We start from the raw sequence: 27,484 nt of genomic DNA on the forward strand, positions 1-27,484 counted from the left end.
CTCTAGCAATGATCAACGACAGACAGCCATTTTCAAGTCTTGTCATAGATTGTTAAGCTGATTCAAAGTCAAACATTCAATGTCATCTTGGTAAGCAAACCCCAGTGTATATTTGGCCTTGTGTTTTAGGTTATTGTCCTGCTGAAAGGTGAATTAGTCTCCCAGTGTCTGTTGGAAAGAAGACTGAACCAGGTTTTCCTCTTTGATTTTGCATGTTCTTAACTATATTGTAAATTATCCCCCAAAAAACTTCCCTAATCTTTGCTGATGACAAGCATACCCATAACATAACGCAGCCACCAGCATGCTTGAACATATGGAGAGTGGTACTCAGTAATGTGTTGTATTGGATTTGCCCCAAACACAACGCTTTGTATTCGGGACAAAGTTAATTTCTTTAACACACTTTTTTGCAGTTTTACTTTAGTGCCTTATTGCAAACAGGATGCATGTTTTGTGATATTTTTTATTCTCTACAGGTAAAAAAAAAAAAAAAAATTTAGGTTAGTATTGTGTGTAACTACAATGTTGAACTGAGGATGGATTTCACAGCCATTAAACTCTTAACTGTTTTAAAGTCACCATTGGTCTCACGTTGAAATCCCTGAATGGTTTCCTTACTCCCGGGATCTGAGTTAGGAAGGACGCCTGCATCTTTGTAGTGACTGGGTGTATTGATACACCATCCAAAGCGTGTAATTATTAACTTCACCATGCTCAAAGGGATATTCAATTTCTGCTTATTACATTTTTTGACCCATCTACCAATAGTTGCCCTTTGTGAGGCATTGGAAAACCTCCCCTGGTCTTTATGGTTGAATCTGCGCTTGAAATTCACTGCTCGACTGAGAGCCCTTACAATGATCTGTATGTGTGGGGTACAGAGATGATAAACACTATTATTGCACACAGTGATTTTTACTCCTGAACTTATTTAGTCTTGCCATAAAAAAAGGGGTTGAATACTTGTTTACTCAAGACATTTCAGCTTTTCATTTTTTATTATTTTGTATTAAAAAAATTAAGTAAATCCACTTTGACATTATGGGGAATTGTATGTAGGCCAGTGGCACAATCTCAATTTTAATATATGTTCAATTCAGGCTCTAACACAACAAAATGTGATTACTTTCTGAAGGCACTGTAATTTGTATCATTGATGGTAAAATTTCTCACGTGTAAAAGTAGTATTTTGTGATAATCCTACTTGTCACTTCCCTGCTGTGTTGAGTTTTAGGTCTGAAATCTTTCATTCTGTAATTCTGAATTGTATGTAGCCATCACTCATGATTCATTACGGTACCCTCCATTCCATGTGTGATAGTGTCATCTGACAATTTTTATGTCATTTTGCTGAGTCGTGTTAGGCTATGATTTTCAGAAGTCATTGTCGTATGCTAATGTGGTTAAACATGTTCTGTTATGAACACCTGTGGAAAGGCATTTTAAGATGTTACCCATTCTGACTAAATGTGTTTGTACCTATCCATATCTTCTAGACATTAACCACATCCCTCCAAATACATTTTGAAAATGTGTTATTTCTGACAGCTTTCCCTATTTGACAACCTGTGCATGTGCTGTTCGATTGTACACCTCAATTATCAGGTTTCATCACTAAACATTCTTTATGAAATTAGCCTATTGTTTCAAAAGGGGAACTCCCGAAGAGAAAATAAAGTGCTGCTGCAATACAACTAAATGGTTAGGGTATGAAATGAGTTCAAGTAGATTAAATATTGGTCCACTACAAATGGTAACTGATCTTTGCTCATCTTCAAATATCGTTCAAACAAAACCCCACTCTTGAGTGTCTCATGGGTTACAGGGATTTTGGAATGCCAAGAACCTTCAATTAGGACACAAAATAGTCTAGATTTGTCCTCTTTCTCCCCCCATAGCTGGTGTCATCCTAGTATCATTTATTTTCATTATTTGCTTCTGCAGGGTTTTACTTTGGAGTGAAGTGATGTTTCTTTCTTTCTTGGAAATTGCTTGATTATGATTATCTAGTTATTTGGTCATCTGTTATACTCTCACTGAAATGTCATCCTTGTAACATCTTTGAAAAAAATAAAGGTTTCTTTTCACTCATTTTAAGTGATGGACAATTGAACTTGTTTTTGATAAATGACAGGAATTATGATTAACTCGACTGCTAGCACTGAGCTCATAGACTTCACATCTGGGCTAGGCGGCCCTAATCTCATGTTTACATGGGGCTGCAGTATTGCGTCCTTGTGAGCTCAAGGAATTTGTTTTAAGGTGAGGTATGTGAAAATTAAATACAGGTTAGTTAGTGTTTATTACGCCTAATCTATTTGCGAATGGTCAACCGTGAAGTAGACTCTAAACTACTGTAGTGAGTTTTGTCGGTGTTAGATTAAACGTAATTTGACCCACTACCAAACGGTAACCAGCAGGTGGTGGTGTATGTAGACGGGTTGAAACCCCAACTGTAGCAAATTGTAGCCATAGAGCGCTGCACCGCGCGCAGCTGGTGTTGTCTGGATATGAAATGTAACCAATAAAAAAAGTATCTCATGCCAAGCGATACTTGGTAACCAGTGTAGAAGACTGCACGCTTTTCACTCACATATTGCACCTTCAAGAGGAATACAACCTGAGCGTCGCGAGGAACTGCGTTACAACAAGGTTACTGAAGTGCAGTCAGAAAGAAAAACTGAGAAATCTACATGATGGACTGCCGGACTGTGGCTAATGATACACATTGCTCCAGTTTCGTGGTGGCATCGATGTCCGACGTCGTGGCAAGCTTTTTCAAGTGAAGGGACAGAGCGCATATAATTTTATTGACAGCGAATGTCCACAGTATTCATAGCCAATTCTTGCCCTTTGCAGTGCAATTCCGGTGGTATACGGAAGCATCCCTATACTGACACAAATAAGAGGAAGGTTTACAGCTCCAGTGTTCAACATAAAGGAGCCCACATTGCAGCTCGACCAATAGATCTTATTCATCTTTTACAACGAAATGGGGTAAGTGTCTCGAGTAACTCATTCAACTCTCACTGACTCATTGCATTGGACGCTGGTAAATGACTTGCTATGAGAGAGAAAAGTTGAGGCTATTATCCTGCAGTCAGTCGGGACCATATCTCAAAAGGTCAGGACAATGCTTTTTAATATTGGGGTACCTTGTTCTTGAGGTAGGGTACCTATACATTTCTAATGATACATTGAAAAGCAGCGAGGGCACCCTGAACACTTGGATCTATCATCATTTTTATTTTCTAGTCCAGTTGTGTATTAATGTTAAAACATTTTTTTGTATGAAAACATCTTGATGTATGCAGTCAGTGTGTGCTAATTTCTTTCTTCCATAGAAAGGATACCTCTGCTGCCTTATAAGATGTATCCTCAACATCGAGAAAGGTGAGTTGCTGTTATATTACACCCTGAGCACCTACTCAATAGCCCCTTCTGTCTGTGTCCTTGTTTCAGTTGAGGCATATTGACCCAGAGCACCTACTCAATAGCCCCTTCTGTCTGTGTCCTTGTTTCAGTTGAGGCATATTGACCCAGAGCACCTACTCAATAGCCCCTTCTGTCTGTGTCCTTGTTTCAGTTGAGGCATATTGACCCAGAGCACCTACTCAATAGCCACTTCTGTCTGTGTCCTTGTTTCAGTTGAGGCATTTTGACTACATAGTCCAAATTAAGAGATCCATCCCAACATTTGACAGTTGGCAGTAAAAATCTTTGTGTAATGACCTTGGGATGCAAACAGGACCTCTTCTTTTACAGGACAAGAGAGAGAATAATAATTTGTGTGTGGGGAGGTTATATCTGTCCTGTTACACACTTGTACAAGAGTGTAATGGAAATGTTTTTTTTCTGTTACACATCCCAACTCTCCCTGAAACACCCGCAAGGAGTGGGGTCACATCCAGTGTCACCATTGTCCAGGTCCCCTGGAGAAATTGAGGTTAACTTCTCAAGGGCACAGCAACAGGTTTTCACCTTTTCAGACGCAGGATTTGAACCAGCGACCTTTCAGTTACTGGCCCAACGTTCTAACCTCAAGACTATATTGGCCACCCCATTCTTGACACTAGTCTCTTGTGTCCTATGGATTGTTAGTGTAATAATAGTGTGTGGATGTTTGATCATTAAAGTAAGTACAGTTGAAGTCGGAAGTTTACATACCCCTAGCCAAATACATTTAAACCCAATTTTTCACAATTCCTGACATTTAATCCTTGTAAAAATTCCCTGTTTTAGGTCAGTTAGGATCACCACTTTATTTAAAAAAATTGAAATGTCAGAATAATTGTACTAAGAATGATTTATTTCAGCTTTTATTTCTTTCATCACATTCCCAGTGGGTCAGAAGTTTACATACACTCAATTAGTATTTGGTAGCATTGCCTTTAAATTGTTTAACTTGGATCAAGTGTTTTGGGTAGCCTTCCATAAGCTTCCCACAATAAGTTGGATGGATTTTGGCCCATTCCTTCTGACAGAGCTGGTGTAACTGAGTCAGGTTTGTAGGCCTCCTTCCTCACACACACTTTTTCAGTGCTGCCCACACATGTTCTATAGGATTGAGGTCAGGGCTTTGTGATGGCCACTCCAATACCTTGACTTTGTTGTCCTTAAGCCATTTTGCCACAACTTTGGAACTATGCTTGGGGTCATTGTCCATTTGGAAGACCCATTTGCGACCAAGCTTTAACTTCCTGACTGATGCCGTGAGCTGTTGCTTCAATATATCCACATAATTTTCCACCCTCATGATGCCATCTATTTTGTGAAGTGCACCAGCCCCTCCTGCAGCAAAGCATCCCCACAACATGATGCTGCCACCCCCATGCTTCTTGGTTGGGTTGGTGTTCTTCAGCTTGCAAGCCTCCCCCTTTTTCCTTCAAACATAACAATGGTCATTATGGCCAAACAGTTACATTTTTGTTTCATCAGACCAGAGGACATTTCTCCAAAAAGTACGATCTTTGTCCCCATGTGCAGTTGCAAACTGTAGTCTGGCTTTTTTATGCCGGTTTTGGAGCAGTGTCTTCTTCCTTGCTGAACGGCCATTCAGGTTATGTCGATATAGGACTCGTGTTACTGTGGATATAGACACTTTAGTACCTGTTTCCTCCAGCATCTTCACAAGGTCCTTTGCTGTTGTTCTGGGATTGATGTGTACTTTTCGCACCAAAGTACGCTCATCTCTAGGAGACAGAACGCTTCTCCTTCCTGAGCAGTATGACGGCTGCGTGATCCCACGATGTTTATACTTGCGTACTATTGCTTGTACAGATGAACGTAGTATCTTCAGGCGTTTGGAAATTGCTCCTAAGGATGAGCCAGACTTGTGGAGGTCTACACTTTTTTTTCTGGAGTCTTGGCTGATTTCTTTTGATTTTTCCATGATGTCAAGCAAAGAGGCACTGAGTTTGAATGTAGGCCTTGAAATACATCCACAGGTACACCTCCAATTGACTCAAATGATGTCAATTAGCCTATCAGAAGCTTCTAAAGCCATGACATAATTTTCTGGAATTTTCCAAGCTGTTTAAAGGCACAGTCAACTTAGTGTATGTAAACTTCTGACCCACTGGAATTGTGATACAGTAAATTATAAGTGAAATAATCTGTCTGTAAACAATTGTCGGAAAAATTACTTGTGTCATGCACAATGTAGATGTCCTGACCGACTTGCCAAAACTCTAGTTTGTTAACAAGAAATTTGTGGAGTGGTTGAAAAAAGAGTTTTAATGACTCCAACCTAAGTGTATGTAAACTTCCGACTGTATGTAGTAATGCTCTGGAATTACATATCAATGTTTTGGAGTGATGTTGATTTGCATCTAAGAACATTATCACACTAGCTATATTGTTTATTGATCTTATATTGATATTAAGTGGCTTCAAACTTGATTTTGAAAGTAAATCAGTTAGTTTTTGTGCTGTTTATCTGTTTATCCCACATGATGTTAGTGGTACTGCAGAGACCACCACTACCTTATTTGAGCAGTACATTTCTGAAATAACTCTGAGGCCCTGACCTATTATTGCTGTACTAAATCAAGGAGAGAAGTTCTCCCAGCGCTGTGTGCCCCAGAATCTCCTCTAGAAGAGCATCCATGTCAATTATTCTGTTTACAGCGTGTAGAACAATAAACTGTAATAACCTGTTAGAAATGGATAGTGTGAGTGATAACACTTCTACAATAGGGGTACATTAATTAACATGAATTAAAGCAGTTGTAAACCGTAATAGATTATTAGGTAATGCATTTATCGATAAAGCAGTGTTGTGGAATTTCCATTGCCAGAATATGTAGTAATTGAATTATCTGAAATGGGATCTTCTCGCTATGTCCTATCATGGTGGAGTTCTGCTCACCTATTTAACCGCGGGAGCATATACAATATAATTAAACCAATCAATATTTTCAAACTGTGTGCAGGGTTAAAATTAGAGAGGCTGGGCACCCCATAACAAGGCCCTCTTATAATAATTGAAATATCAATGTGAGCCCCCCCCCCCCACCCCCCCCCCCCCCGCAAAATTGTCAAATATTTTCAACACCCCAAGAGTGAATGTATAATTCGAACCCTGGTCGTGTGTGTGTGTAGTATATGTACACACAACACCACATCCTACTTAGCCATGTCCATCTGTTTAACATGTTAATATGATCCGTTATCCAGTTAGCTTCCACAGAAAGACAATCGTCTAAAACATGACACATTTCCTCAGGTCTCTCATGGCCTTTCTCTTTGAGGCCATACATGCCACTGTGTTTTGTTCCTTTGAGAGGACATTCTGCGCTTTTCAATGATATCACGTGGTGGTGTGACCTGGATAACTTTTTCTAAATGGCTGCCAACATAATTAGCACATTTTACGGTAGGAGGTAAGTGTATAGTTGTGTATTCATAATTTATGTGAGTTTCATCGCTCCACGTTGAAAAGAGCTTTACCGTAGAGAGAGGCATTTTAGTTTAACCCAACAATGTCAGTCAATTGCATCATATGTAAGCTAATGATTTGGGAAGCATTGGTGCCAAGTACCAACATGGTAGCTTTTACTTTTTCATGTCTCAACGTGAGTCTGCCAAACTCTGTTGCCTATCTTGCTGACTCTGTTCCACAGTAATGTTCCCGTCTCCTGTCTGGCCAACCCTCTGTTCCACAGTAATGCTCCTGTCCCCTGTCTGGCCAACCCTCTGTTCCACATTAATGCTCCCGTCCCCTGTCTGGCCAACCCTCTGTTCTACTGTACTGCTCCTGTCCCCTGTCTGGCCAACCCTCTGTTCCACAGTACTGCTCCTGTCCCCTGTCTGGCCAACCTTCTGATCAGTGTCTGTCTGAGCCTGGGGGTTACTGTTTGCCTTACAGAAGCTGGTTATTAAGCATGAGATCAGCTGACAAAAGGGGGATTACCATGTGATGAGACAGAGAATTCTTCTGTCTCCTTCCTCAAGCCCATCGTGTGTTTGAGAGAGAGAGTGTGTCTGTGAGTCTTTGATGGTGATAGTTGTTATTTGCAGTAGGGTTAAAGTGACAAAGTATTGACATGGAAGGTAATAGCACAGACTATCTGACAACCAATAGTTGTCATTGTAAACAAATTCTTGCAGTTAAAATGGTACACCAAAACACCAGAACTTCTGGGATTTAGAGATCCTGGCATATAGAATCAGAACAACGATTAAATCCAATTCATTTAAATCCATCCTTCGAAGATATTGTATGATCGTGTGTCTGCTTACCTCCATCACTGGATTTGTGTGTCACTGAAGAGGTCAAACTTGAGTTTAATTTGGATACAGCTTAATGTGCGCTGTGACCTGGTATTCGCCATGTCATAAATCATCCATCAATTTTCTACTTGATTTTTGTGATACATTTATTTGAATTATTAGATTTCATCAGCCAATGAAATGGATAAGATCGTCACTACCATATGTTGTTATAATCATCCACTACTGCTAATCCATACCTAGTAAACAGTCAGACACCTAAGACCATGTCATGTTGCTATGACATTTAGTGGGTTTCTTTGTACCAACAACCCTCTAACTGCAGTGGATTTTCTGTCCTGCATAGCTTCTACAGATTTGAATTGAATATGATGAAGGTGAAAAGGGCAACAATCAATCAGTAGCATCAAGGTATAATCCTTTTGACTTTACTGTGTACGTAATCCAATGGCTTTTTGAATGACTTTTTTTTTTTTTACAGGTTAGACTTAGGTAGGTTATGATCTATTGTCTGCTCTGCTCCGTACAGTCACTGGACTTTAACTCTCCCTCTGTGTGAGGTCTTTCCACTGTTGTCATTCGGATTTGGTTGGGTTGAAATTTTCCATGCCACAGTTGCCAAACCATACTAGAACACCAGTGACATTGTTGCTTTGAAATATTTACCTCGTATCTAGGATACTTAGCATGGTCACGCTGGCAGAAGAAGGGATGGGGAGGGGACTTGGGCAAAGGTTCAGAGCTTTTTAGTCAACAGTCTTATGCTAACCACAACCACGGGCAAATTAGGGTTGGATTGAGAGAGCTGCCAAAGGTGACACCAACATCTGTAGCATTATGGCAGCCAGTCAAGTATGGGAGCTGTGTCCCATTATGGGAGGATTAGGAGGTTGTTGTTCCTCCCCGAAAGCACAAAGAAATTGCTAATATTTCTTATTCATCAGAACATGAACAATAAGTCTCGATTAGAATATAATGCGTTTGTCCGAAAGTATGAATTGTCAATTTGTTTAGTGAACAGTGTTCAATATTTTAAACAATGGAAGAAATGTGTCAGTCTTCCACTGCACTAATAATAAAATAATTATTCAGAAAAATCTTTATTTGTGAGTCAGAAACAAAGTTGTCTTTTCGTTAGTCTTCACATACTCAAATTTGCAGGGCTTTGTAGGGAATAGGAAACTCTTGGCCACCATTTGTCTTCACATGCTTAGCTCCATGTCCACACCTTTCCCCAGGGAGCAGCCAATCTTCAGCGCCAGGGCCCATGTGTTCCAGATCGACCCAAACACCAAGAGGAACTGGATCCCCGCCAGCAAGCATGCCGTCACCGTCTCCTTCTTCTACGACGGCAACAGGAACGTGTACCGCATCATCAGCGTGGGTGGTACGAAGGTGAGCCATGCAGCTGTACTGTGGTCGTCACTAGGTACCACAGCCACCTCACCTATTTTTACAATTTCTCTTCTTAAAATGTGATTTTAACGGCTCATAATAATGTCCGGAACGGAGCAAATGGAATGGCATCAAACACCTGGAAACCATGTATTTGACGTATTTGATACCATTCCACTGATTCCTCTCCAGTCATTACCACGAGCCCGTTCTCCCCAATTAAGTGTCACTAACTCAACCTTAACCCTAAACTTAACCACACAGCTAACCTTAAAATTAAGACCAAAAAACACATTTTCATTTTGATGAACTTTTACGATATGGACAATTTTGACTTTGTGTCTGCGGCAACTAGTGGAAACCCTGTACTGCGTTGTGGGTTGACTCTGGAACATGAATGCATGCCACGGTTGGATTATGTGAATGTGTCTTGTTGAAAACTGTGATTTAAGGGAAAACATCCTTTTTGAGGGATTTTCACAGGATTGAGTGGGTTGGTTAAGAATATGGTCTCAAGTTCACAAAAGTCTTCTTCTAGCCAATATAGCATAGTCCAGTATGGAAAAGAGAGTCACTAAATATGAGTCTGGAATATGTAACAGGTCAGCCTGGACCTGTTTAAGATTGTTTCTGTTCACTCTTACTTTCCCCTGTAAAGTTATTTATCCTTCCAGACCTTAGTTGTTTACGATGCTAGACATTAAAGCAGTGGTTCTACACGTTTTATTAATTTAAAAACAATTAAACCATTGTTAAGTCAAGAAGAACTGGAATGTGAACAGAAAATCAATGTCACCTAACAGCGTTCACAAGATCAAGGCTCGTCTTCCTCACAAGCTTTGGATTTGGATCAACTCCCCATGCCACCCTGGAATCTATCTGATCTCCCCTTAACACCTCTGGTCTGACCCACATTCCCCACTCCCTGCAGACCTTGTGATCAGCAGCCCAATTCCCCTTGTCTTGTGTCTGGCAACGTGGTAATCTTTTGTACCATGTCATGTGAAACATGTTGGCCCAGACTCTCGTAATCGTTTGTTAAAAAACCTCCTCTTCTTTAAGCTGCCCTTGCCCTCTGATTCTGGGTGTTTAAGTCAGTTATATTATAGTAATTCTGCAGCTGACGCAAAAGGTTATAAATAGGTCTGCTTAATGTTTTTTCTCATGTGACCTGAAACAAAATGAGGGGCTGTAGCCATGTCTACGGCTGCCTGATGCAATGCTTGTTAATCTGTTGAAAGGGTAGGTCAGTCAAAGAAAGAGTAATTTCTTGGTTACATCTGAAAAATAATGCAAACTATAGATTGCCAATGCACCCACGGTCCAATCTGAAATATGGGTATGTCACATTATCACGTTATTAGGCTCAAAATACCTTTCCAAAGGAGTTAACTGGTTTTTTAGACTCCAGATTTGTTTAAACATCTGTTTGTACAACGCATTTGCAACCATCCGTTGGGATATTCTGAAAATACAAGCAAATGCTCCCGTAATGAGCCCAAATGTTTTACTTATTTTCTGAGAAAAAAAGTCCTTGCTTTGGCATAAACATGAATCATTATTTGAATAGCATGATAGCTATTGATTTTCATCAGCTGAGGTGAGTAACTGCTACTGCAGTAGGTCATGATTTTGTCTGGAAAAATGCTGAAATTGTCCCTGACACAACTCGAACATATCTAGCTACGACCAGGTCTGCTCTGAGAACAGTCTTGGTTTCCACTATTGCGATTCTGCTCTATCCGCAGGCCATCATCAACTGCACCATCACACCGAGCATGACGTTCACCAGGACCTCGCAGAAGTTCGGCCAGTGGGCAGACAGCAGGGCCAACACGGTCTACGGCCTGGGCTTCGCTACAGAGCAGCAGCTGCACCAGGTGAAGATCTCAATTCACTCCACATTAAGGGTCTGGTGTCCTAAAATAATGTAGTTAATTATGGACAAGCGTTTATCTCTTGTCTCTCCTCAGTTTTCTGAGCGGTTTAAGGAGGTGAAAGAGGCTGCCCGTCTTGCACGTGAAAAGTCGCAGGATAAGATGGAGTTGGTCAACACTGCTCTCAGCATCGCTGCCCCACAGGTGAGCTCTGACATAAGCACAGTGCTTCAGTGCTAAAACTCCAGAGGTATTTTAGAAACATTGGGAATATTGTTCAAAGTATAGTGCCCAGTTATTCCATGACTATTTAAACTGCTTTTAAGAGAAAAGCCTCTGAGAAATCTTTTTGAGACAACCATGTCTGCCGAACGTTTGAGAGTCTGTGGAACTCCTGCTATCTGCTATCTCCCAGGTCTTTTTGCAGGCTGGGAAAGAGATGGGAAGGAGCCGTAAGAAGGATGAACTGGGTCATTTGTCTCTAAAAGTGAAAGGAAAACTAGGGCGATGGTAAAATGATCCAATGCAGCCCAGTGCTCTGCCTGGCTGGCTGTGTCTGCTCACTGCAGAAGCCCCTGAAATGTTGAAAATGTAGTCTTGCTCGGGTCAATTGATCAATAGAGAACAATTATCCATCTGCCTGATCATGAGAAACTTGCCTAACCCTCCTCAATTTTGTGGCTGAGTCATTTTCAAGTGGTGTCTCTCATTCCTCATCCAGCACAGTTAGTGTTGTAATGGCGATAATGAAAAACCAAACCCCTGAAAACTAGTCATTTAGATGTATTTCTACTATTTAGCACTCTCTTAAACATTTTAATTTCATTGATCACTAGACTATTATGATTATGGCAGTCAGAGGTTAACAAAATGTTTAATGTAAGCTGGGTGGTTCGAGCACTGAATGATGATTGCCCGACAGTTGTGGTATATCAGACCGTATACCATGGGTATGACAAAATGCTAATTTTTACTGCTCTAATTACATTGGTAACCAGTTTATAATAGCAATAAGGGTTTGTGGAATATGGCTAATATACCACAGCTATGGGCTGTGTCCAGGCACTCCTCGTTGCGTTGTGCATAAGAACAGCTCTTAGCCTTGGTATATTGTCCATATACCACATCTCCTCGGGCCTTATTGCTTTCAATACAGTGTGTTAAATTTATATTGGTGTGTTCTTTACTCTCTTGCTATCGGATGACTTGGGGTTTCTCCTCCAGTTCTCACAGGTGGGTCTCATGTTTGTTTGATAGCCATTTACGTCTAAGAATGGCCAATTGTAGTACCATTACGCTATGACAAAGAATAGTCCAGCAAATCAAACAAATCCAGGGTCTTTGTCTTCGTGAGGTTGAGTTTCTCAGAGTATGATGAACATTGCAGTAGAATGGACGATCCTCAAGACTTGGCATGCTGCTAAAATTGATGTCCTTGAAATACCTTCTGGTGACATCAGGCTTTCTGACACTCCTGTTGTGGCAGAGGGCTACAGTGCCTCGGAAGGTGTCCACAGCGTGGACGCTCAGAGGAAAACAAGCTGTTCTTTATCTCACAACAGCAAACACCTTCTCTGTCAGTTTTTGATTTGTTAAAAAAGTTTGAAATATCCAATAAATGTCGTTCCACTTCATGATTGTGTCCCACTTGTTGTTGATTCTTCACAAAAAAAATACAGTTTTATATCTTTATGTTTGAAGCCTGAAATGTGGCAAAAGGTCGCAAAGTTCAAGGGGGCCGAATACTTTCGCAAGGCACTGTAATTCACTCCCCATGGCAAAACTAAACTACAGAGAAATTGAAATAGGAGTGATGTAACTGTGAAAGGATGACGTACTGTAAAAACCACGACAGGTAGGGAATACTTTTTCTAGATAGCGCCAGACTACAATAGTATATTACTCATACTTTTCCCATCAAGGATGGTAAAGTCAGGACATTATATATATATATATTTTTTTTTTACCATCCTGTAGTGCCTTGTTCAGGGGCAGAACGACAGATTTTTACCTTGTCAGCTCGGGGATTTGAACTTGCAACCTTTCAGTTACTAGTCCAACACTCTAACCACTAGGCTACCCTAAATAGTATTCAGACCCCTTCACTTTTCCACATTGTGTTGTTACAGCATTATTTAAAAAAAAATCCCTCATCAATCTACGTGCAATATCCCATAATGACAAAGCAAAAACAGGTTTTTAGAAATGTATAATTTAAAAAAAATAACTATCACATTTACATAAGTATTCAGACCCTTTACTCAGTGCTTTGTTGAAGCACCTTTGGCAGCAATTACAGCCTCAAGTCTTCTTGGGTATGACGCTACAAGCTTAGCATAGCTGTATTTGGGGAGTTTCTCCCATTCTTCTCTACAGATCCTCTCAAGCTTTGTCTGGTTGAATGGAGGGCGTCGCTGCACAGCTATTTTCAAGTCTCTCCAGAGATGTTCAATCAGCTTCAAGTCTGGTCTCTAGCTGGGCTACTCAAGGACATTCAGAGACTTGTTCTGAAGCCACTCCTGCGTTGTCTTGGCTGTGTGCTTAAGGTCATTGTCCTGTTGGAAGGTGAACCTTCGCCCCAGTCTGAGGCCCTGAGAGCTCTGGAGCAGGTTTTCATCAAGGATCTCTCTGTACATTGCTCCGTTCATCTTTCCCTCGATCCTGACAAGTCTTCCAGTTCCTGTCATCCCCACAGCATGATGCTTTCATCACCATTTTTAAAAAAAGTTATTTTTTTATTTAACCTTAATTTAACTAGGCAAGTCAGTTATGAACAAATTCTTATTTACAATGACGGCCGGCAGGTAGCCTAGCGGTTAGAGAGTTGGGCTAGTAATCGAAAGGTTGCTTGATCGAATCCCCGAGCTGACAAGGTAAACATCTGTCGTTCTGCCCCTGAACAAGGCAGTTAACCCACTGCCCCAAGGCTGTCATTGTAAATAAGAATGAACTGACTTGCCTAGTTAAATAAGATAAATAAATACCCCGGCCAAACCCGGACGACGCTCGGCCAATTGTGCGCCGCCCTATGGTACTCCCAATCACAGCCGGATGTGATACAGACTGGATTCGAACCAGGGACTGTAGTGATGCCTCTTGCATTGAGATGCAGTGCCTAAGACCACTGCTCCACTCGGGACCATGCTTCACCGTTGGGATAGTGGCAGGTTTCCTCCATATGTGATGCTTGGGATTCAGACCAGAGAACCTTGTTTCTCATGGCCTGAGTCATTTAGGTGCCTTTTGGCAAACTCCAAGTAGGCTGTCATGTGCCTTTTACTGAGGAGTGGCTTCCGTCTGGCCTCTCTACCATAAAGGCCTGATTGGTGGTGCTACAGAGATGGTTGTCCTTCTGGAAAGTTATCTCATCTCCACAGAGCTCTGGAGCTCTGTCAAGAGTGACCATTGGGTTCTTGGTCACCTCCCTGACTCCCCACCTCCCCAATTTCTCAGCCGGGCGGCCACCTATAAGGAAGAGTCTTGGTAGTTCCAAACTTCTTCCATTTAAGAATTAGTTTATGAATTTTACCCCTTTTTCTCCCCAATTTCGTGGTATCCAATTGTTTTAGTAGCTACTATCTTGTCTCATCGCTACAACTCCCGTACGGGCTCGGGAGAGACAAAGGTTGAAAGTCATGCGTCCTCCGATACACAACCCAACCAAGCCGCACTGCTTCTTAACACAACGCCATCCAACCCGGAAGCCAGCCGCACCAATGTGTAGGAGGAAACACCGTGCACCTGGCAACCTTGGTTAGCGCGCACTGCGCCCGGCCCGCCACAGGAGTCGCTGGTGCGCGATGTGACAAGGATTTCCCTACCGGCCAAACCCTCCCTAACCCAAGACAACGCTAGGCCAATTGTGCATCGCCCCACGGACCTCCCATTCGCGGCCGGTTACGACAGAGCTTGGGCGCGAACCCAGAGTCTCTGGTGGCGCAGCTGGCGCTTCAGTACAGCACCCTTAACCACTACGCTACCCGGGAGAAGAATTTGTTTATTAACCTTTATTTAACTAGGCCATTTAAGAATGATGGAGGCCACTGTATTCTTGGGGACCTTCAATGCTGCAGACAGTTTTTGGTACCCATCCCCAGATATGTGCCTCGACACAATCCTGTGTTGGAGCTCTACGGTCAATTCCTTCAACCTCATGGCTTGGTTCTTGCTCTGACATGCCCTGTCAACTGTGGGACTTTATATAGACAGGTTTGTGCCTTTCCAAATCATGCCCAATCAATTGAATGTACCAAAGGTGGACTAGAAACATCTTAAGGATGATCAATGGCAACAGGATGCACCTGAGCTCAATTTCGAATCTCATAGCATTTTAGAATAAGGCTGTAACGTAACAAAATGTGCAAAAAGTGAAGGTCTGAATACTTTTCGAATGCACTGCATGCAGCCTCAGCTGGTCTTCTTCCTTTTCCTTTTACCTGTTACTAATTTCAACCTGGGAAACCAGGTAAGTGACCTGGATCAGCCAATCAGGTACCTAAAGAATTAACAAAAACCAGAAGACACTGCACCCCCGGGCTTCTTTGGTATTGGTTTAAAGGGGAAATCTGCAGTTGCTACATACATTTTTGGACTTATAAATTAGTGATATGTATGTACCCATTGATTCTTGAAGAATATACAGTGCCTTGCAAACGTATTCCCCCCCTTGGCGTTTTTCCTATTTTGTTGCATTACAATCTGTCATTTAAATTGATTTTTATTTGGATTTCATGTGATGGACATAACACAAAAAAAGTCCAAACTGGTGGAGTGAAATGAAGAAAATACCTTGTTTCATAAAATAAAAAAATTCAAAACAAGAAATGGAGAAGTGGTGCGTGCACATGTATTCACCCCCTTTGATATGAAGCCCCTAAATAAGATCTGGCACAACCAATTACCTTCAGAAGTCACATAATTAGTTAAATAAAGTCTGCCTGTGTGCAATCTAAGTGTCACATGATCCCAGTATATACACTGCTCAAAAAAATAAAGGGAACACTAAAATAACACATCCTAGATCTGAATGAATGAAATATTCTTATGAAATACTTTTTTCTTTACATAGTTGAATGTGCTGACAACAAAATCACACAAAAATGATCAATGGAAATCAAATGTATCAACCCATGGAGGTCTGGATTTGGAGTCACACTCAAAATTAAAGTGGAAAACCACACTACAGGCTGATCCAACTTTGATGTAATGTCCTTAAAACAAGTCAAAATGAGGTTCCGTAGTGTGTGTGGCCTCCACGTGCCTGTATGACCTCCCTACAACGCCAGGGCATGCTCCTGATGAGATGGCGGATGGTCTCCTGAGGGATCTCCTCCCAGACCTGGACTAAAGCATCCGCCAACTCCTGGACAGTCTGTGGTGCAACATGGCGTTGATGGATGGAGCGAGATATGATGTCCCAGATGTGCTCAATTGGATTCAGGTCTGGGGAACGGGCGGGCCAGTCCATAGCATCAATGCCTTCCTCTTGCAGGAACTGCTGACACACTCCAGCCACATGAGGTCTAGCATTGTCTTGCATTAGGAGGAACCCAGGGCCAACCGAACCAGCATATGGTCTCACAAGGGGTCTGAGGATCTCATCTCGGTACCTAATGGCAGTCAGGCTACCTCTGGTGAGCACATGGAGGGCTGTGTGGCCCCCCAAAGAAATGCCACCCCACACCATGACTGACCCACCGCCAAACCGGTCATGCTGGAGGATGTTGCAGGCAGCAGAATGTTCTCCACGGCGTCACATGCTCAGTGTGAACCTGCATTCATCTGTGAAGAGCACAGGGCGCGAGTGGCGAATTTGCCAATCTTGGTGTTCCCTGGCAAATGCCAAACGTCCTGCACGGTGTTGGGCTGTAAGCACAACCCCCACCAGTGGACGTTGGGCCCTCATACCACCCTCATGGAGTCTGTTTCTGACCGTTTGAGCAGACACATGCACATTTGTGGCCTGCTGGAGGTAATTTTGCAGGGCTCTGGCAGTGCTCCTCCTGCTCCTCCTTGCACAAAGGCGGAGGTAGGGGTCCTGCTGCTGGGTTGTTGCCCTCCTACGGCCTCCTCCACGTCTCCTGATGTACTGGCCTGTCTCCTGGTAGCGCCTCCATGCTCTGGACACTACGCTGACAGACACAGCAAACCTTCTTGCCACAGCTCTCATTGATGTGCCATCCTGGATGAGCTGCACTACCTGAGCCACTTGTGTGGGTTGTAGACTCCGTCTCATGCTACCACTAGAGTGAAATCACAGCCAGCATTCAAAAGTGACCAAAACATCAGCCAGGAAGCATAGGAACTGAGAAGTGGTCTGTGGTCACCACCTGCAGAACCACTCCTTTATTGGGGGTGTCTTGCTAATTGCCTATAATTTCCAACTGTTGTCTATTCCATTTGCACAACAGCATGTGAAATTTATTGTCAATCAGTATTGCTTCCTAAGTGGACAGTTTGATTTCACAGAAGTGTGATTGACTTGGAGTTACATTGTGTTGTTTAAGTGTTCCCTTTATTTTTTTGAGCAGTGTATAACCCTGGTCTGAAAGGCCCCAGAGTCTGCAACACTAAGCAAGGGTCACCACCAAGCAAGCAGCACTACGAAGACCAAGGAGCTCGCCAAACAGGTCAGGGACAAAGTTGTGGAGAAGTACATATCAGGGTTGGTTATAAAAAAATATCAGAAACTTTGAACATCCCATGGAGCACCATCAAATCCATTATTAAAAAATGGAAAGAATGTGGTACCACAACAAACCTGCCAAGAGAGGGCCGCCCACCAAAACTCACGGACCAGGCAAGGAGGGTATTAATCAGAGCGGCAACAAAGAGACCAAAGATAACCCAGAAGGAGCTGCAAAGCTCCACAGCGGAGATTGGAGTATCTGTCCATAGGACCACTCCAGAGATCTGGCTTTATGGAAGAGTGGCCAGAAAAAAAATAAGAAAACATATTTGTTGTTTGCCAAAAGGCATGTGGGAGACTCCCCAAACATATGGAAGAAGGAACTCTGGTCAGATGAGACTAAAATGTAGCTTTTTGGCCATCAAGGAAAACGCTATGTCTGGCGCAAATCCAACACCTCTCATCACCCCAAGAATACCATCCCCACAGTGAAGCATGGTGGTGGCAGCATCATGCTGTGGGGATGTTTTTCATTGGCAGCGACTGGGAAACTGGTCAGAATTGAATGAATGATGGATGACGCTAAATACAGGGAAATTATTGAGGGAAACCTGTTTCAGTCTTCCAGAGATTTGAGACTGGGACGGAGGTTCACCTTCCAGCACATAAGCAAACTGCAAAATCAACACCCGGGTGGTTTAAGGGGAAACATTTAAATGTCTTGGAATGGCCTAGTCAAAGCCCAGACCTTAATCCAATTGAGAATCTGTGGTATGATTTAAAGATTGAAGTACATCAGTGGAACCCATCCAACTTGAAGGAGCTGGAGCAGTTTTGCCTTGAAGAATGGGCAAAAATCCCAGTGGCTAGATGTGCCAATTTTGTAGAGACATACCCCAAGAGACATACAGCTGTAATTTATGCAAAAGGTGGCTCTACAAAGTATTGACTTTGGGGGGGGGGGGGGGGGGGGGGGGGGTGAATATTATGCACCCTCAAGTTTTCTGTTTTTTTGTCTTATTTCTTGTTTGTTTCACAGTAAAAAATATTTTGCATCTTCAAAGTGGTAGGAATGTTGTGTAAATCAAATGATACAAACCCCCCAAAAAATCAATTTTAATTCCAGGTTGTAAGGCAATAAAATAAACACTATTTAGCCTCAAAACATGGTTAAAACTATCATTTTTATATCATGGATGGTCATTCCTTGCATCCATAGCCCAGTCTATTAATTTGAGAGTGGTTACATTTCTCCAGCCACTTTCCTCAGCTTTTTACCAAAATAGTGTTTTGTTATTGTTTCAACTGCAGATTGCCCCTTTTAGTGTATTATTTGTGTTGTGTTTTAGGACCTCGGTGACGAGCTCCAGTCTCCGCCGGTGATGTGTGTGAACGGTCCTCAGGACAAGATGTTCCGCAGCCAAAGCGCAGACATCACACTGTCTTCTGAGAAGGAGCGTATTAAAAAGATGCTTTCTGAAGGGTAACCCACTTATACACGCTCTTGTCCTCAAAGTTTCACTCAAGCCAGGGTTTTTTCATTGTCTGAAAGTACACCGAATGTTTTGTAGAAATGTTCTTGGTGTTAAACTCAAGTATTCCATTTTATCTCCAAGGTTCAAACAGAAAAACATAATTTAGGCAAAGAGGATATATATATATATATATATAATGGTATGTATTGATAGTATATCAATAGGAAAGGTGTTTACAGCAGTAGTTATATAGGATGAGACTACAATACAGTATAAACTGGGTAGAACAGTATGTAAAGCTTATTAAACTGACCAGTGTTCATATGTACATAGGGCAGCAGTCTCTAAGGTGCAGGGTAGAGTACTGGGTGGTAGCTGGCTAATAACAGTGACTAGGGCCTCCCGAGTGGCGCAGTGGTCTAAGGCACTGCATCGCGGTGACTAAGTTCAGAGCAGGGTACTGGGCAGAGGCCGGGCTAGTGGTGACTATTTAACAGTCTGATGACCTGGAGACAGCTGTTTTTCAGTCTCCCAGCTTAGATGCACCTGTACTGTCTCCGCATTCTTTTTTTTTACATTTTTTTTAAAAATTTTACCCCTTTTTCTCCCCAATTTCGTAGTATCCAATTGTTGTAGTAGCTACTATCTTGTCTCATCGCTACAACTCCCGTACGGGCTCGGGAGAGACGAAGGTTGAAAGTCATGCGTCCTCCGATACACAACCAACCAAGCCGCTGCTTCTTTAACACAGCGCACATCCAACCCGGAAGCCAGCCGCACCAATGCGCCGGAGGAAACACCGTGCACCTGGCCACCTTGGCTAGCGTACACTGCGCTCAGCCCGCCACAGGAGTCGCTGGTGCGCGATGAGACAAGGACACCCCTACCGACCAAACCCTCCCTAACCCGGGCGACGCTAGGCCAATTGTGCGTCGCCCCACGGACCTCCCGGTCGCGGCCGGTTACGACAGAGCCTGGGCGCGAACCCAGGACTCTGATGGCACAGCTGGCGCTGCAGTACAGCGCCCTTAACCACTGCGCCACCCGGGAGGCCTGTCTCTGCATTCTACATGGTAGCAGGGTGAAGAGGCTGTGGCTCGGGTGGCTGAGGTCCTTGATGATCTTCTTGGCTTTCCTGTGACACCGGGTGCTGTAGATCTCTCGGAGGGCAGGCAGTGTGCCCCTGGTGATGTGTTGGGCTGACCACACCACCCTCCGGAGAGCCCTGTGGATGGTGCAATTGCCATACCAGGCAGTGATACAGCCTAATAGGATGCTCTCAATGGTGCATCTGTGGAAGTTAGTGAGGGTTTTAAAGGGCCAAGACAAATTTCTTCAGCCTCCTGAGGTTGAAGAGGCGTTGTTGTGCCTTCTTCACCACACTGTCTGTGTGTGGATGGGCCATTTCAGGTTGTCAGTGATGTGCACGCCGAGGAACTTGAAGCTTTTTACCCTCTCGACTGTGGCCCTGTCAATGTGGATTGGGGCGTGCTCTCTCTGCTGTCTCCTGAAGTCCACAATCAGCTCCTTTGTTTTGTTGATGGAGAAGTTATTTTCCTGGCACCACTGTGCCAGTGCCCTCACCTCCTCCCTGTAGGCTGTCTCATCATTGTTGCTAATCAGCCCTACTATTGTTGTGTCGTCAGCTAACTTCAGGATTGAGTTGGAGACGTGTGTGGCCACGCAGTCATGGGTGAACAGGGAGTGCAAGAGGGGGCTGAGCACGCACCCTTGTGGGGCCCCCATGTTGAGGATCAGCGTGGTGGAGGTGTCACCCCTAGGTGTCACCACCTAGGGTCTGCCCGTAAGGAAGTCCAGGACCCAGTTGCACAGGGCGAGGTTCAGACTCAGGGCCCTGAGCTTAGTGATGAGCTTGGAGGGAACTATGGTGGCCCGCGTCGGCAGCTCAATATTTTCCTCGAAGAGTGCGAAGATGGTGTTTCGCTTTTCCGGGAGTGAGGCAGCGGTGTCTGCGACATGGCTGACTTTCCCTTTATAATCATTGATTGTCTGGAGTCCCTACTACATACGTCTCGTGTCTGAGCCATTGAATTGCGACTCCACTTTGTCCCTGTACAATCGTTTTGCTTCTCTGATTGCGTTACGGAGGGCATAGCTGGTCTGTTTGTACACGTTTCCAGTCACCTTGCCATGGTTAAATGTGGTGGTTCGCACTTTCAGTTTAAGTTTCTGCCTATAGGAGGGGAGGAACAAAATGGAACCTTGATCTGATTTGGTGAAGGGAGGGTGGGGTGGGCCTTGTAGCTGTCCCAGAAGGGGGAGTAGTAATGTTCAAGACTGCTCAATGCGTGATTAGCACATGAGATGTGTTGATAGAACTTCGGTAGCATTTTTCTCAGATTTCCTTTATTAAAGTCCCCAGGTACAATAAATACAGCCTCAGGATATGCGGTTTATAGTTTGCTCCTCTTCTCCGGTGATGTCGTTCATGGAATTACCTCGAGGGAGTTCAAACAAAAGATCCAATTTTGGAAAGTCAAATTTCTGGTCGAAATGCTGGTGAATGACAGCCAATCTAATATTCAAAAGTTACTTTCGGCTGTAGGTAATAAGGCAAAAAACATTCTGAGCAAATAATATAAGAAATAACACACACAAAAAAACGAAATACTGCAAAATTGACTAGGAGCTAAGAACAGGGTGACCATGTCTGTCGGTGCCATCTTGCTTTAGTTATGATTGTTTTGATTAAGTTTTTCCCATTGAATAAACATGTTAACGGGAAACAGGGTCCAGACAAGACAAAAGGGAGTGGGGCAAAGATAATTTGATGACTCACACACAGAGGGAGAAAGTTACCCACATGCATGTAAGTCGCTCTGGATAAGAGAGTCTGCTAAATGACTCAAATGTGAATATTTCCCTGCCATTCAGTCACTCGTTCTACTCTGCTTTTGTCCCTGTTGTCCATTATTACTACACAAGGCTTATTCTATGGTTGCCATGGTGAGTTGCTATGATTGGATAACCTTAAGCTTTCTAATCGTAGAATAACATGGTATCTAAGAACATGGAACAGGAACATATTTAATGGACCAATTGCACAAATTGTACCCCAGAGTTGAACAAATACGGACACTCTTGATTGCCAGTCTTTTCCATTGAGCCTCTCTCCAGCATGTAGTGAATGTCCCCTCATTCTTTTCAATTCCAGAGTGGCCAGAGAATGCTTGTCTGAGGTCTTTGCCAATGTCTTCCAGGTCTATCTGCGAGATGAACCTGGAAGCAGAGCTCTTCACCCTGCAGGACAGCAACTCCAAGCTGGTGTCAGCGTTACATGAAGCTAATAACAACGTGCAGCAGTGGAAGAAGCAGCTAGCTGCCTACCAGGAGGAGACGGAGAGGCTACGAGACCAGGTGAGTGTTGTCATCCCTTTACTTTCTTTAGCATAGAACTATGGACGCCATGTCAGATCCGTTTCCACAGATGTTGAGTGGACCAAGTCTCAGTGGAATGCTAGGTAAATGTTAAAGTTCAATGTATTTATGCAAGTGCATGCAACCACTCAAGAAAACAGAAAATACATTTGTAGAAATGTAAAGATATGTTACATTCCTAGTTGTGCAATGGAAAGTACAAGTAAAAGCATTACCATAGAGCACCATGAAGATTTGAAGTTATTTTCAGCCTCTTGAGGAATAGACACGTGCCTGATGCCTCGCCTCATGTTACCTTCGCTCACTCCATAAATATCTCCACGCTGTGACCTGGAGGTAAGATGTTGATAGTGCTGTAAAACACTGCAGTCCGAGTGGACCGAGAGGAGAGAGAAGGCGGTGGGCCACTGTAGCAGTAAAGTCTTGTTCAAACGTGATCGGTTAATGAGTCACTGCCACTGACAGCTTTTGAAAGTCTCCGGCGTGCCGGTTCTCTGCCGGGGGGAGGTCATGCAGGTTTTTGATTGGGTCATCATTTTCATGCAATGTTGTTGTTTTTTTGTCTTGTGAAAGTCTTTGGAGAAAAGTGGAAGGACACATCAGTTGGTAGTTCACTTTATCATCCTCTGACAACACTGTCCTTGTCATGCTGCAGGCTTTTCCCCTGAAGCTTTATTCAAGGTGTGTCAGTTGGTTTGGATTACTGGGCAGTATAAACATGCTCTTTGCATGCTCTCACTATCACATCTATTTCTCTAAGGCGTCATTAGTCTGAATGCAAAGAATGTCATCCATCTGTGGCTTGGAGTACACATGGAATCCCATTTACCTCCCATCCCTGAGATATACATGTGATACATAGGATTACTAGACAAGTGGATGATGAGACATTCTCCATTGCGTCAATGCTAAATGGGTCCAGTCAATTAAGTGTTTTGTCTGTTTTTTACACTTCTATGTCATCAATATAATGTATTTTCAGGGTTGCTGGCAGCTTAAAACTTATGGAATTTGCTGGTTTCCGAGCCTTTTATTAAAAACCTTTGGATTCAAATACTTCAATGGTTTGAGTGGTCTGGGCTTATAATGTCTAGTCTAGCCCGATAAAATTGATCTCCACTATTATTCTACCATTTCATGCAATGTTTCTGTCGTTGTTTAACTGTACTGTGAATATATATCAGTCGTCCCAGAAGATTTGTATCCTCCACGTCTTTACATTAAACCTCCTCTAAAAAGACAAGCCACCCAGGGCCCAATAAAACCTACATTTACGAGTGATTTAACGATGAATCTTTCCTACAACAGACGAAGATGTGACATGCATTTACCAAAAACACCATGCAGAGAGAACGGTTTATAAGTGTGTCATTGGAGCATGAGTCGATAGTGATTGGATCGAAAGAAAGGAAGGGCTGCGCTCAGATCAGCTTTCTCCATTCAAATCTTACCTTAACATTATAATTATTTCACAATACTGGCGATGGATCAGCTCTTACAAGCTCAAGTGCAACGTTAATAACAATGGTTTGGGAAACATGTCAGAGATTTAACGATGCTACTATGAACGTTCTAATGATATTTTTGGGAAACCGGGTCCTGTTTATATTGTAATGCAGTCATCTCGGTTTTCATTTGAAGTATATTTTCATACGTCGCTTGTTTGTATCAATTGCATAGACATTGACAACTTTGTATTTGTAGCTGTAGTGGAAAAAGTACCCGATTGTCATACTTGAGTAAAAGTTAAGATACCTTAATAGAAAATGACTCAGGTAAAAGTGGAAGTCACCCAGTAAAAGATCACTTGAGTAAAACTATTTGGTTTTAAATATACTTAAGTATCAAAAGTAATAGTATGAATTATTTCAAATTACTTAAATTAACCAAACAGTTTTTTACATGTATTTTGATTTATTGATAGCCAGGAGGAAACTCCAACACTCAGACATCATCTACAAATTAAGCATTTGTGTTTAGTGAGTCCACCAGATCAAAGGCAGAAGAGTTGACCAGGCTTGTTCTCTTGATAAGTGTGTGAATTCGACTAACTTCCTGTCCTGCTGGGCATTCAAAATGTAATGAGTACTTTTGGGTGTCAGGGAAAATGTATGGAGTAAAAAGTACATTATTTTCTTTAGGAATGTAGTGAAGTAAAAGTAGTCAATAATATAAATAATAAAGAACAGATTCCCCCAAAAACAATTTAAGTATTTTTACTTAAGTACTTTAATAACACCACTGGTTTGTAGTCAACTTTGTTCTGTAGTTATCAGCAATCACAGAGAAGGATAAACCATGTGATTATATGTTTAGTGGAGATATGTGTATAAAGTGATGTGGGAGGGCCGATACACGTAGCTGTTATATCAGTGGTCTGAGGCAGGCGTTAGATTCAGTAGCTGTTATATGAGTGGTCTGAGGCAGGCGTTAGATTCAGTAGCTGTTATATGAGTGGTCTGAGGCAGGCGTTAGATTCAGTAGCTGTTATATGAGTGGTCTGAGGCAGGCGTTAGATTCAGTAGCTGTTATATGAGTGGTCTGAGGCAGGCGTTAGATTCAGTAGCTGTTATATCAGTGGTCTGAGGCAGGCGTTAGATTCAGTAGCTGTTATATGAGTGGTCTGAGGCAGGCGTTAGATTCAGTAGCTGTTATATGAGTGGTCTGAGGCAGGCGTTAGATTCAGTAGCTGTTATATGAGTGGTCTGAGGCAGGCGTTAGATTCAGTAGCTGTTATATGAGTGGTCTGAGGCAGGCGTTAGATTCAGTAGCTGTTATATGAGTGGTCTGAGGCAGGCGTTAGATTCAGTAGCTGTTCTATGAGTGGTCTGATTCAGGCATTAGATTCAGTAGCTGTTCTATGAGTGGTCTGAGGCAGGCGTTAGATTCAGTAGCTGTTCTATGAGTGGTCTGAGGCAGGCGTTAGATTCAGTAGCTGTTATATGAGTGGTCTGAGGCAGGCGTTAGATTCAGTAGCTGTTCTATGAGTGGTCTGAGGCAGGCGTTAGATTTAGTAGCTGTTCTATGAGTGGTCTGGGGCAGGCGTTAGATTCAGTAGCTGTTCTATGAGTGGTCTGAGGCAGGCGTTAGATTCAGTAGCTGTTCTATGAGTGGTCTGAGGCAGGCGTTAGATTCAGTAGCTGTTATATGAGTGGTCTGAGGCAGGCGTTAGATTCAGTAGCTGTTATATGAGTTGTCTGAGGCAGGCGTTAGATTCAGTAGCTGTTATATCAGTGGTCTGGGGCAGGCGTTAGATTCAGTAGCTGTTATATGAGTGGTCTGAGGCAGGCGTTAGATTCAGTAGCTGTTCTATGAGTGGTCTGATTCAGGCGTTAGATTCAGTAGCTGTTCTATGAGTGGTCTGAGGCAGGCGTTAGATTCAGTAGCTGTTCTATGAGTGGTCTGAGGCAGGCGTTAGATTCAGTAGCTGTTATATGAGTGGTCTGAGGCAGGCGTTAGATTCAGTAGCTGTTCTATGAGTGGTCTGAGGCAGGCGTTAGATTCAGTAGCTGTTATATGAGTGGTCTGAGGCAGGCGTTAGATTCAGTAGCTGTTCTATGAGTGGTCTGAGGCAGGCGTTAGATTCAGTAGCTGTTATATGAGTGGTCTGAGGCAGGCGTTAGATTCAGTAGCTGTTATATGAGTGGTCTGAGGCAGGCGTTAGATTCAGTAGCTGTTATATGAGTGGTCTGAGGCAGGCGTTAGATTCAGTAGCTGTTATATGAGTGGTCTGAGGCAGGCGTTAGATTCAGTAGCTGTTATATGAGTGGTCTGAGGCAGGCGTTAGATTCAGTAGCTGTTATATGAGTGGTCTGGGGCAGGCGTTAGATTCAGTAGCTGTTATATCAGTGGTCTGAGGCAGGCGTTAGATTCAGTAGCTGTTATATGAGTGGTCTGAGGCAGGCGTTAGATTCAGTAGCTGTTATATGAGTGGTCTGGGGCAGGCGTTAGATTCAGTAGCTGTTCTATGAGTGGTCTGAGGCAGGCGTTAGATTCAGTAGCTGTTCTATGAGTGGTCTGATTCAGGCGTTAGATTCAGTAGCTGTTCTATGAGTGGTCTGAGGCAGGCGTTAGATTCAGTAGCTGTTCTATGAGTGGTCTGAGGCAGGCGTTAGATTCAGTAGCTGTTATATGAGTGGTCTGAGGCAGGCGTTAGATTCAGTAGCTGTTATATGATTGGTCTGAGGCAGGCGTTAGATTCAGTAGCTGTTATATCAGTGGTCTGAGGCAGGCGTTAGATTCAGTAGCTGTTATATGAGTGGTCTGAGGCAGGCGTTAGATTCAGTAGCTGTTCTATGAGTGGTCTGAGGCAGGCGTTAGATTCAGTAGCTGTTCTATGAGTGGTCTGAGGCAGGCGTTAGATTCAGTAGCTGTTCTATGAGTGGTCTGAGGCAGGCGTTAGATTCAGTAGCTGTTATATGAGTGGTCTGAGGCAGGCGTTAGATTCAGTAGTTGTTATATCAGTGGTCTGAGGCAGGCGTTAGATTCAGTAGCTGTTATATCAGTGGTCTGAGGCAGGCGTTAGATTCAGTAGCTGTTATATGAGTGGTCTGAGGCAGGCGTTAGATTCAGTAGCTGTTATATGAGTGGTCTGGGGCAGGCGTTAGATTCAGTAGCTGTTATATGAGTGGTCTGGGGCAGGCGTTAGATTCAGTAGCTGTTATATGAGTGGTCTGAGGCAGGCGTTAGATTCAGTAGCTGTTCTATGAGTGGTCTGATTCAGGCATTAGATTCAGTAGCTGTTCTATGAGTGGTCTGAGGCAGGCGTTAGATTCAGTAGCTGTTCTATGAGTGGTCTGAGGCAGGCGTTAGATTCAGTAGCTGTTATATGAGTGGTCTGAGGCAGGCGTTAGATTCAGTAGCTGTTCTATGAGTGGTCTGAGGCAGGCGTTAGATTTAGTAGCTGTTCTATGAGTGGTCTGGGGCAGGCGTTAGATTCAGTAGCTGTTCTATGAGTGGTCTGAGGCAGGCGT

General features: G+C 43.1%; 1 protein-coding gene across 2 annotated transcripts in view; it reads left to right on the forward strand.

Annotated features, from left to right (window-relative positions):
• The first annotated feature begins 2,433 nt into the window (after positions 1-2,433).
• The window catches only part of LOC139375948 (homer protein homolog 3-like), a 33,875-nt gene continuing 8,824 nt past the window's right edge, over positions 2,434-27,484 (forward strand). Inside the window, exons 1-7 of one of the 2 annotated variants that reach the window (XM_071117924.1) lie at positions 2,434-3,000; positions 3,348-3,396; positions 8,976-9,132; positions 10,881-11,012; positions 11,106-11,213; positions 18,987-19,120; positions 22,334-22,490. In XM_071117924.1, the coding sequence (XP_070974025.1) occupies positions 3,374-3,396; positions 8,976-9,132; positions 10,881-11,012; positions 11,106-11,213; positions 18,987-19,120; positions 22,334-22,490 (711 nt within the window). In that variant the 5' untranslated portion in view covers positions 2,434-3,000; positions 3,348-3,373. The remainder of the gene's footprint in view (positions 3,001-3,347; positions 3,397-8,975; positions 9,133-10,880; positions 11,013-11,105; positions 11,214-18,986; positions 19,121-22,333; positions 22,491-27,484) is intronic. The other variant, XM_071117926.1, reaches the window with a different exon arrangement.

The sequence above is a fragment of the Oncorhynchus clarkii genome, chromosome 20, assembly GCF_045791955.1.
Source record: "Oncorhynchus clarkii lewisi isolate Uvic-CL-2024 chromosome 20, UVic_Ocla_1.0, whole genome shotgun sequence".
In the NCBI taxonomy this organism is placed as follows: Eukaryota; Metazoa; Chordata; class Actinopteri; order Salmoniformes; family Salmonidae; genus Oncorhynchus; species Oncorhynchus clarkii.